At 39.0% G+C, this 12,840-nt stretch overlaps 1 protein-coding gene across 1 annotated transcript in view; it reads left to right on the forward strand.

Annotated features, from left to right (window-relative positions):
* Nucleotides 1–1,422: 1,422 nt before the first annotated feature.
* LOC121853197 (iron-sulfur protein NUBPL-like) overlaps nucleotides 1,423–12,840 on the forward strand; it is a gene marked incomplete at its 5' end in the record, with an annotated part of 115,147 nt that continues 103,729 nt past the window's right edge. The window contains 1 exon segment of the mRNA XM_042347178.1: nucleotides 1,423–1,462. Within this exon segment, the coding sequence (XP_042203112.1) occupies nucleotides 1,423–1,462 (40 nt within the window).

Consider the following 12,840-nt stretch of genomic DNA (forward strand, 5'->3'; position numbering starts at 1 on the left):
CATTATGATATCAAATTTATCTCCCTATCACAATTAGCCACGCTTGAGTGAGGAAGGAGGGGAGAAAAGTGACCGTTAGTCCCTCCCTCCCTCTACCCCAAAAAGGTTTGCAGTGGGAACCTGCAGATATTTTCAACTTTATTCCTTATGATAATTATTTCTTTTATTCATTTTACACATTATTATTTAGGATTGTGTGTGCATGTAAGCAAGTAAAAAAAAATTGAAGAAATTTATGTACAGGAGTATAGTCTCGGTTTACGCAGTCAATTAAACCCGTGGAGGTCCGCGTAAAACGAGAAACGCGTAAATGAAATAACAGAACATATGGGATTAATTGAAATGGGGACTGGGACCCTTTTTCCGACACAATACGTACGTTGTAGTAAAAATAACATCTTAATTTTATGATGGTATGCACACACAATTAATATTTAAGAGAAATATCAATAATAGTTTTTTTAACACTTACGTTAATAGAAGAGATGGCTGGGCACACAGGGATGGGGGGTTGGTTCCGAGGCAGAGGGCAGATTATTGGCCCTCACTTGTATCACTATCCACCTCGGAGGCTTGCAGGGCCTCTATGTCAAACCCCTCAAAGTCCATATCCTCACTATCACTGACTTGGGCTGGCTGTGGTGGGTGGCGGGTGAAGAACTCAGTAATGTTTTGTTGACTGAGCGACCTTGTGCGCACCCTGCCTGCGCCGCTTCCCGCGTAATTGATGGAAAATACCGCGTAAATAAAAATTGTCCGTCTGGCAAGGTGCCGCGTAAATGATCAAACGCGTAAACGAAATCCGTGTAAATCGAGACTATACTGTATACTGTATATGCCAGATGGGGAACGGTGTCATTACTGAGGGTTTACTCTAGAGTAATATCTCTACTGAACAAGAATGCATTTTCTAAGATATTTCTTATTATAAAAAATATGAGTGATATTATGTGTGGTCATAACACATTCCATGTATAACATGTACAGTAAGTCAATGGATTAATCGGGCTTATTCGTCATTGTTCGTCGTGGTCGTGAAGAATGCATTCCCGATGAACAAGGAGGAGTCCTTATACCTTAGTGTGAGGCTATATGGTTGCTGCATACTTTGTTATTCACATCTGCATGAGAGGCATTCAAGTACATTGCATACATGTATTTAGTTTTATACATGGGACTAAACTTAGTTACTAGATACAAGAAAGTGGATACAATTGTAATATGGCAGGTATCTTGCCATTAGAGATAGAGTGCTGTGCCATTTCGCACATAGTGTGCTTGGGCCTGTCCGTCTGGGCTAAACCCACCCATGTTAGTGACACTCTGTACATGAGTCACTCCTCTCTGACACATTTAATAAGTTAGTTTTAAGGATCAGACTTTATTTTGTAATAAGTAATAATTTTTTTGTGTCTTTTTCAGATGATAATATGATTCCCCTCTCAAATTATGGAATTCAGTGGTGAGGAAATAATCAGGTTTTGTTGTGAGGTAGTGCTGGCCTTGATACAGTTGCTTAGTACAATTGACCCCTGATTTAACATGAGAGTGGGACCCAGGAAACTGAATTGTGTTAAACTGGTTAAGTATTTAAATTGGAAATACACCATGCCCTTCAAATTCGCAGGGGTTAGGTTCTCAAAATGGCCGTGAATAGCCAAATCCATGAATACCATTTGCTGACCAAGGGGGGGGGGGGATACATTGTTACTTGAGTGCAAAGAAATGTATATTCCCTTATGTGTTTGCCTTTAGGAAAATTATTTCTTTTATCTGTATTGTATACACAGTGGGGTATGCTATAACGAACGGATCCTACTACGAATATTCCTATAACGAACGGTTTTACCTATAAAATTGAGAATGCTATAACGAACGAAACTCCTACAACGAACATTATTTAATTTTTTTTTTTCTAATTTATTGTTTTTTTATTACAAATATTAATGATATTCTTTATTTCAGGGGTTTAGATGCATATTTATGCACTTTTTTTACAATTTTTACAATTTTATATTATATTTTTCAGTGTTAAGTGGTTGTATTTGGGGGCCTGGAACGGATTAATCCTATAACGAACGAATGCTATAACGAACAAGGTTCTAGAACCAATTAGATTCGTTATAGCATACTCCACTGTATATATATATGTGTGTGTGTGTGTGTGTGTGTGTGTTGTTACGCTGTCTCTTAATTTACTTAAATATCCAGGTTCTAGGCGTAACCAAACAAAAAAAAGTGAAGTAAATTAAAAGGGAATAAAAATAAATAAAGTAAACCTTTAAGATTTAAATTAAATTAAATATTAACACAATAAAGAGCCTCGTAGGCTGTCACAACAAATTGATTCACTATCGAAACTTTTAAGACACAAATGATACTAAACATCGAAACATCAAAAGAACTGCTTAAATATATAGAATAAAAATAAAGCACTGGATTACGTTAACACTACATAAACATATAAAATAACTAACACTGAAATTAACTTATGTGAAACAACACTGAATTACTTAATGTAACTAAGCAAGCACTGATGGACACATAAGAGACATAAATAGGTACTCACATAGGTATACCACATTGGTGGCGACAAGAACAACACAGAAAATAAAATAATGTACAAGTAACAGGTGACAGGTGTCACTCAAAAGAACGTGAACTGAATGATAAGAGGTCTGGACTGAACTCTGTCTACAGGTGGAGTACTATATATAGGGTCGTTTCCCGCCAATGAGACCAGCCGGTGAAACACGGGTCGTTTAACGATGCAGATGGTCATTAGAGAAACAAAGAATGCTTGTTACAATACTAAATGAAGAAATAAGATGGGCTTGAACAAATAATAACAATTAAAACCTTGACAGTACAGGGTAAGGTGACTAGATTATATACAGTAGTACCCCGATTTACGCGGTCAATTGAACCCACAGGGTACCGCGTAAAGTGAAAACCGCGTAAAGTGAACAACAGAACATATGGGATTAATTCCAATAGAGACTGGCCCGACCCCCAAACTCCACTTTTTGACGACACACAACTATGTTGTAGTAAAAATATTATCTTAACCTTATGATGGTATGCACACACAATTAATAATTAAGAGAAATATCAATAATATTAGTTTTTTTAACACTTACGTTAGTAGAAAAGATGGCTGGGCACACAGGGATGGGGGGTTGGTTCCAAGGCAGAGGGCAGATTATTGGCCCTCACCTGTATCACTTATATCAATTGTATCAATATCCACCACATAGGCTTGCAGGGCCTCTTTGTCAAACCCCTCAAAGTCCATATAAGTCCATATCCTCACTATCACTGACTTAGGCCGGCTGTGGTGGGTGGCGGGTGAAGAACTCGGTAATGTTTTGATGACTGGGCGGTTGTGCGCATCCTGTCCGCGCCGCTTCCCGCGTATATGAGTAGATGCACCGCGGAAAGTGAAAGTTCGGTTCTGGCGAGGCACCGCGTAAATGAGAAATCGCGGAAAGTGAAACCGCGTAAAGCGGGGTAATACTGTAATAGCAAATATAACATCATTACAGGAATAATATGGAACAACATGGAAGCATGTTATATAAAAAAAAATAGAAAAATACGACACTGTCGTAACACTTCCCCCATAAAAAAAAATTTTGCTTGCACAAATTTTGATATGACATAAGTGTGTGGGATAACTATTTGAGTGACAGACGCCCATTCCGCGTCTTCCTCTTACATAGTCGGTGGGAGCCAGCGGCGGCACAAAACACCATCCTGACTGAAGTATCTCGTGGTAGGGCCTGAATCATTGGCCGAATCGGACACCTGGTCAAACATGAGCCGTAATGAATCGTCTTGCTCCTGCACAGCTATTAAAGCAACTCTCCCGGTCACAGCATTAATTGCGGAAGAAATGTTTTGGGAAGCAAAAAGTCCTTCTAAGGACAGTGAATCATCTACATCAGGAGTTACGTTATGATCATTGGTCATTGACATAGAACGAGTCACAGCACACAAAGGGAAAACACCGGGCATATCATCTTCAAGTTGTTGCAGCTCTGCGGTAGACTCTGGTCTTTCCCGCAGCACAGGAGGTGGGGTTACGTTCCCCATTTGACCTCCCGCCAAATCGTTACCGAGTATGAGGTCCACTCCAGCAACAGGCAGCTCGTGCACGCAGGCTACGTTAGCTATCCTTGAAAGACAAGAAGACTTGACACGTACTGAAACCAAAGGAGCTACACCTTGACCCCAAAGGGAGCCCAAAAAGACGTATTTGTCAGTCTTCCTCGCCGCAACAACATCCTCTTTGATGAGAGTTTGGAGACAACCCGAGTCTCTCAAAATAGTGACTGGTGTTTCGACACCAACTTCTACCGTGCCTTGTGACAAAAAGGGACGAAAGGTACCAACGTCTGGGTCCTTCGCAAAACTCTCCTGGAAAAGATCAAAGTCTCGTGAGGCGAGAACCGAAACTACACTCTTGTGCTTCACCTTTTGTGGAAACCAACGCTATTGGCATGCTGTCAGCCTTGCTCAAACCAGCCATCACTCCGACTGGTGACGTATTAGCCTTCTCAGTAACAATCATAGCTGGTTTGCCCGTATTTGGCTGCAGCCTTGTCCAACAAAACTCTGCCTTATGACCTGGCTTTCCACAGAAACTACAAGTGTATGTAGAAAATTTGGACGTCCCATTAGGTGGCGAACGCTTCCAGCTCCTCTCACACAAAGCTGTTATGCACAAAATTACTATTGTTAGTATTCCCTTGTCTCGCTCTGCGGAGAGAGGGATTAAAAGTCCTTTGAACCTGTGGGGCATAACATCATTGTTATTCCTACCATGTCTCAAAACAAATCCATTAGCATGCTTCAATAGAACTAAATTCTCTATTTAACAAGCATACTGCAACCTCTTCGTTGATGGTTCTCAAAAATTCCTCTGTGAGCATTAACTCAATCAGGGAGTCAAACTCACTCACTTCCTTGGAGTGTAACCACTTTGAGAATACCTCTTTTACTCCTAGCAAATTCAAGGTGGGTCTGCTCTGCATTCTTACGGAGGTCACGAAAGCGTCGTCTGTACGCTTCAGGAACAAGGGCATAATCTTCAAAACTTTCTCCTTAACACATAAATAATCATTAGCGTCACTGTCTGTAAAAGACGAAAAAATACAGAGCCTTACCTGCAAACGCTTGTTGAAGCAAAATGGGCCAAAACTCTATAGGCCACTTTAAAGTGGTAGCAAGTCTCTCGAAAGCAATGAAAAACTCATCAACTGTTTCCTCTGAAAACGTGGGCATTAGTCTAGCAGCACGTGCTGGATCAAAATGAGAAAAACTAGATCTGGGGTTGAGGCCATCGGTGTTAGAAAGGTTACTCTGACCGAGATGTATACGCAGTCACAAGTTTTCTGAATATGCTTCTTTCGCTTTAGCTACAGATTCTTTCACTTTAGTTTCAGCTTCTTTCGCTTTAGCTTCAGCTTCCGCCTGACGTATCCCAACTCTTTTCGCTTAGCTTCAGCTTCCGCCAGACGTGTTCCAACTTCTTTCAATTTTATTTGCGACTCGAGAAGGCGTAATTCATCATTCACTGAACGTGACTCAGCTACGTTAACTTGACTAGCTTCAGCATGGTCTTCTCTTAAGCCAACATCAACACTATCTCAAAACATGATGGCTAGTTAAGAAATAAAAAACAAATAAACACAAAAAGAATATCACAAGTGTCAAAAGGTCATTAGTGAATCCTGGCAAGGTCGCCAAAACTGTTACGCCGTCTCTTAATTTACTTTAATATCCAGGTTTTAGGCATAACCAAAAAAAAAAAAGTGAAGTAAATCAAAAGGGAATAAAAATAAATAAAGTAAACCTTTAAGAATTTAATTAAATTAAATACTAACACAATAAAGAGCATCGTAGGCTGTCACAACATATTGATTCACTATCGAAACTATTAAGACACAAATGATACTAAAACATCGAAACATAAAAAGAACTGCTTAAATATATAGAATGAAAATAAAGCACTGAATTACGTTAACACTGCATAAACATATAAAATAACTAACACTGAAATTAACTATCGTGAAACAACACTGAATTACTTAAATGTAACTAAGCAAGCACTGATGGACACATAAGAGTCATGAATAGGTACTCACATAGATATACCACATTGGTGGCGACAGGAACAACACAGAAATAAAATGAAGTATAAGTAACAGGTGACAAGTGTCACTCAAAAGAACGTGAACTGAATGACGAGAGGACTGGACTGAACTCTGTCTACAGGTGGAGTACTATATATAGGGTCGTTTCCCGCCAATGCCACCAGCCTGTGAAACATGGGTCGTTTAACGATGCAGATGGTCGTTAGAGAAAAAAAGAATCCTTGTTACAATACTAAATGAAGAAATAAGATGGGCTTGAACAAATAATAACAGTTAAAACCTTAACAGCACAGGGTAAGGTGACCAGATTATATAATAGTAAATATAACACATCATTACAGGAATAATATGGAAAAACACGGAAGCATGTTATATATAAAATAAATAGAAAAATACGACACGGTCGTAACAATATATATATATATATATATATATATATATATATATATATATATATATATATATATATATATATATATATATATATATATATACAGTATATATATCAAGTCAGCCAAGAAGTCTTATTATCCCAGGAAAGTGCACGGCCTCAAGGAGGTCGGCATCGGTCAGTGGTACTCAAAGGTAAAAGATCTTTGTGGTCTTAACCGGCAGTCTCCTACCCTTCCTTTCATCTCTCATTTACCTAGTGAGGAGGTAGCTGAGATAATTAATAACCACTTTGCTACCATATGTCACACCCTCCTCCCGACTTACTTACCTTCCCCCTCCCACCCCCCCCCCCAGTGTTCAACCTTTTGAAATTACCAACAAACTCCTGAAATTTAAATCCAAATGCTCCATGACCCCAATTGACCTCCCTATCAAAATATACAAGGAGTTTGCAGTCGAACTTGCCACCCCCCTCTGTTCTATTATTAATGCATCCCTCAGACAAAGCATATGCCCTAATGAATGGAAAACCGCATTTGTCACCCCTATCTCCAAGGTCACCACCCCACAGTCCCCTAACGACCTCAAGCCAGTTGCCATTACCCCCATACCCAGTCTACTCTGTGAAGACATTGTTTTTGAGTGGGCATTTGCTAAAATCTATCAGTCAATTGATCCACAGCAATTTGGCAATATGAGGACCTCCTCTACATCACACTGCTTAGTTAGTTTTCTGGATTTCCTGCACAAAAACCTGCAGAAACGTACGACATCACTGGCTGTTGCCCTTGTTGACTTCAGGAAGGCTTTTGACCTTGTTGATCACTGCACTGTTATCAACAAGTCCATTGCACTAGGGCTGCCCACCAACCTGGTCGCATGGCTCACTGATTTCTTGAAAGGACGTCATCAGGCAGTGAGGAATCGGGGATCTGTCTTCACATTCCAACACCTCACCTGCGGTGTTCCCCAGGGGACCAAGATGGGACCACTGTGCTTCCTCATCCTGATCAACGACGCTCTATCGGACACTCCTCACAGGTGGAAGTACGTGGATGACTGCACTGTTGGGGGTTACAGTGAACAACACCGCACTAGACTACTCATCGCTACAAGGCACCCTGGACAGGCTACAGGCATGGACTACGGAGAACAAGGTCACCATCAACCACACCAAAACCGTAGACATGCACATAAATACCGCCACCACTCCAGTGCAAGCTCCAGCAGTCACAGTGGGTGCCCATCCTCTCCAGTTAGTGCAGTCTGCCAAACTCCTGGGTGTTACCATAGACCACAAACTGGACTGGAAGGCCCATGTAAACAACACAATCAAGGCAGCCTCATACCAACTCTACATGCTACGACGACTTAGGTCACTTGGGACACCCACGCCAGAGATGAGGACTATCTACAACGCCTTTATTCTCCCCAAACTAACGTATGCGTCACCAGCCTGGTTGTCTTCTCTCAACTCTACCCAACAACGTCGGCTAGAGAAAGTACAGAAAAGGGCCTGCAGAATCATGCTCGGCGCAGATTACTCCAGCTACATCAACGCTCTCTCCACCCTGGAAATGCCATCCCTCAGTGACCTCCACCACCAAGCACTAGCAAGGTTTGGCAGTGGACTACTGCACCATCCTCGTCATCGCCACCTCCTGCCACCGGCAGTCCCCCACCCACCTCGCACAGTCCGCCACTACAACAAAATTCAGCCCATAAGAGCCTGCACCGATAGATTAAGAATAGCACCATCCCATCTATTGTTAAAATAATAAACAACTCCTGATTTATGTTCTGCACAGCCCTGTAAATGTATTCAATGCATATCATTGTCTAAATCAAATGTAAGTTTGTATATTTTCAGCCACCGGCTGCAACTCTTAATAAACCGTTTATTATTATTATTATTATTATTATTATTATTATTATTATTATTATTATTATTATTATTATTATTATTATTATTAAAACACATACAAATAAATAATAATGGGAAAATTCTCTCACAAATAATCAGAAACAAATGTATTAAAAATGTGAGAGAGTACCCTCAAGTCTACTCTGTGCTTTATTAATAACAAGGCACAGAGTGGACCTGAGGGTAGACTCACACATTTTTAATACCTTTTTTTTCTGGTCATTTGTGAGAGGATTTTTCTACTACCGTATTATTTATTTGTACTGTATGTGTTTTGTGTGTTTACACGCACACACACATATACTGTATACGTATACAATATAGGTAAAATAAATTACTGTCTCTAGAATGAATGGCTCTCTGTCCTGGCCGAGAAAATGCCAGCAACTTTAAAACTACCCTTAGACATTCTTGGGTACACCCAGGGAGTCATCCGTGAGTAATCGAGGTCAGCGAATTAAAAATCCGCAAATTTGAAGGGCATGCTGTACTGTAGAGGGTATGGGACCACAGCCCCCTAAACATATGCTTAAACATTCCCAGACACCACATTTTTTAATTTCAACACTAATTCAATTATTTCATAACCCTTTTTGCAAATTACCACTCACCTTGATCTGCTATGATAATGATGCTAAGCCAATCAGGCTTCCATCTGCTGATCGATTGTCTTCGTTTGATACATTATTAAATCTTTAAAACATATTTATTGAAACATAAAATATATTTAATGCTTTTTGAAGAAATTAAAACAAAAAACATATTCAATGTTCGTACATTAAGGGCCAGACCAACCTGAGAGCCGACCAGCAGCAAAGAGGGTAAATTAATCACTTCTTAAGACACCACTTTTCTCACTTCAAGACTACATTACAGTAATTCCATCATTTCAAAGCACTTTTTGACAAACTGTAATTCACCTTGAGTGAAAAACTTTCCTGGAGTGAATTTGTCCAGACTCAAGTTAAGTGATGCATTAGTTCAACTTTGGGTGTCAAGATTTGTGCAGATCTGTTCTTGTGGCCAGCTAACATCCACAGCTTCAAAGTTGTCATTTTCAAATACTGTTTGTTTTCTTTTACCTGTGATAATTAAATGTGGCTTTAAAGCACCATGTTATAATAAAAATGTTTACATGAAAACATATTGCAAATATCTCTCTCTCTCCATGAGAGAGGGTGAGAGAAAGATAAGGAGGTAGAGAAGGAGAGAGAGGTAGAGAAGAAGAGAGCTCCCATAAGGATCTTCAATTCGGTTAACGAGCAAAAATTTGATTAACGCAGTCCTTACGAACATCACGTTTTGTTGTGAGCGTCAGCTGATGGGCTATAGTCCGCCAATACAGTAATCTGTTCTATGTTTACATTCGTTTCCAGTGCAATAAACATCAAGAAAATTGTGTCCTTTAATATTTGTGCATTTTTATATTAAAATTATTGGTCATTCTTAAATTTAGCCATCCAAGCTTTGTCTACATAAAGTTTTTCAACTATTATTTTTGGCTCAATGTATGTAACTATTCATTTATTGAAACTCATTACATGCACACAGTGTCCTAAGGGCAAAGCTGTACTGTACATGTAATCAAAATAATGTGCAAAATGATTACTAAAATTTTAGTCTAGTGCAAACTATAGCGTGTTTACATTCAAATTAATCACTATCGTATAATAATTCCAGCAATGTAAATTATATTCTCTCTGGTCACTTCTATGAAATTTTATTAAAAAAAAAAAAAAGGAAATAAATAAATAAATAATACTTCACTAGACTTTGGCACCTAACTGCCAAACATGTCACTGTCACCCCTACCCCCACTCCCTCCCAGGAAGGTTTGGTGGTTTTCAGTAGTCTTTAAGTTTTTATCTTGTATAATACCACAAACTAAAGTTTGGAGAATATAATATGCATTGCTAGATTCCTTGCAAGACAGTGAATAATTTGAATATAAACGTCATATATTTTGCACAAGAGATAAAAATGTAGTACATTAGTGTACAGTAGTTAGTACATTTTATAATGTAAAGTTTTTCCACTGTATTTTTGGGTAGATTTACATAAATTTCTTCATTTATTTTCATTCATTTACATGCACACACCATATTAAAAGAAGTGTAAAAGAAATAAATGACTTAAGTGCAAACCTGTAGTGTACATGTACAGTAATACCCTGCTTAGCGCGGTTTCGCTTAGCGCGATTTCACGTATACGCGGTGCCTCGCCAGAGCCGAACTTTCACTTAACGCGGGTTTTTTCCATGTATACGCGCAGAGTGTCCGGCTTGAGACGCTATTTTTAGATTCGCCCCACCCGCCACCCGCCTGCCTGCTTGCTCTCGCCTCTCCCTCCTCCTCCCTCCCTCCCGCCTCCCTCCACCTGGACAAGCCGTGCTGTAAGGTTGCGCAGTGTGTGTCTTCTACTAACGTAAGTGTTACACCAAACTTTTAATTTTCCTAACCTAACCTTTATTTTTCCAAACTTAACCTTTATTTTTCCTAACCTAACCTCTTCTATATTACTTGTTTGTTCATACCATCATAAAGTTAAGATAAAATTTTTACTACAACATAGTTGTGTGTCGTCAAAAAGTGGAGTTTGGGGGTCGGGCCAGTTTCTATTGGAATTAATCCCATATGTTCTGTTGTTCACTTAGCGCGGTTTCCACTTAACACGGTACCCTGTGGGTTCTATTGACCGCGTTAAGCAGGGTACTACTGCTAAATTGAGTATGGTACTAAAATTGTTATCTTTAGTACAAATTATAGCTTGTTTATATTCAAATTAATCACTGTTTTATAAGAATTCCAGCAATGTAAATTATATTCTCCCCGGTCACTTCTATGAAATTTTATAAGCAAAAAACAAAACCTCGACTAAACGACGTAAATAAACAAATAAATGCTTCACTAAATCTTATGCGCTAACTGTCAAACTATCACCTCACCTCCCCCCCATGCTCCCTCCCTCCCTCCCTCCCTCTCCCTCATCTGCCCAGCCAGGGTTTAGGCTTACAGTTTTTATCTTATATAATATCTCAGACTAAAATTAGGAGAATATAATTTGCATTGCTGGAATCCTTGCAAGACAGCGAATACTTTGAATATAAACGTCATATATTTTGCACAACAGATAAAAATGAATCACCTGTATCACATTCCAGTAGTGATTTAAGAGTAAGAGTGTATATGTACATATGTTTATAGTGATTTAAGGGCGATTTAGGGGATTTTTAGGAGTGTTTCTGACCATGCGTGTTTGGCTTTACTTTGTATGTACTTTTCTGTGAGCTGGAACACAATTCGGTCAACAGAGTCGTTCGTTAACTGAATCTATTATTTCAATGGGATATTGGGTAATTGGTTCCAACTCAGAAAAAAGTATACAGCTCTTCCCCGACTTACAACGGGGTTAGGAACCCAAATCCAGGTCGTAAGTCGAAATGGTCGTAAGTCGAAAATGCTTAAATAATACGTAGATAATCTAAAATGGGTGTCTCATTTTCTTCTCAGCAGCACAGAACTCTCACTTTTAAGCTTGCCAGCCATTTTAAAGTGAATTACAAACGAAAATTTTGTCTGTGTACTCACGTTGTGACTCGAAAATACTGTACGTAATTTGACAAAATTTTGGTACGACTGAGGCAGGTCGTAAGTCGAGTAGGTCGTAAGTCGGGGAGGAGCTGTACATACAAAGTACTATATACCAGTAATAGAATTAACAAAACATTAAATATAAACTAAATACAATACAGTACTGTACTGTACAGTACAGTATACTGTACAATAAAAAAACAAAAACAAAAACAATAGAATACAGGTACAGTGAACCCTCACTTTATGCGGTTAATTCAACCCACAGGGTACCGCGGAAAGTGAGAAGGCGTAAAGTGAGCAACATAACATATGGGATTAAATGAAATAGAGACCGGCTGACTCCCAAACTCCAAACTCCACTTTTTCCGACACAATACCTATGTTCTATTAAAAATAACATCTTAATTTTATGATGATACATGCACACCATTAATACTTAAGAGATATACAGTCGCCAAGTTAATGTCCATTCAAATAATGGACTCAACTCCCTCCCCCTCTTCTCACACTACACTCGCTGGCTCTTCCCTCTCTGAGAAATTTTGGGGGGAAAACCACTAGATTTTAAGGTATAGTAATAAATAATGCCTCAAACTAAAGTTAGGGTAATATAATTGACATTGCTGGATTCCTTGTAAGACCAGGAATAGTTTGAATATAAATGTCATATATTTTGCACAAAAGATAACATATTTACTCAGAGTAAACAAAATGTACTTACACTAGATCTAAAATTTGTATGTCTAATGCAAAATCTATGATGTTTATATTC

This window comes from Homarus americanus, unplaced genomic scaffold, assembly GCF_018991925.1.
Source record: "Homarus americanus isolate GMGI-L3 unplaced genomic scaffold, GMGI_Hamer_2.0 scaffold32871, whole genome shotgun sequence".
NCBI classification, from domain to species: Eukaryota; Metazoa; Arthropoda; class Malacostraca; order Decapoda; family Nephropidae; genus Homarus; species Homarus americanus.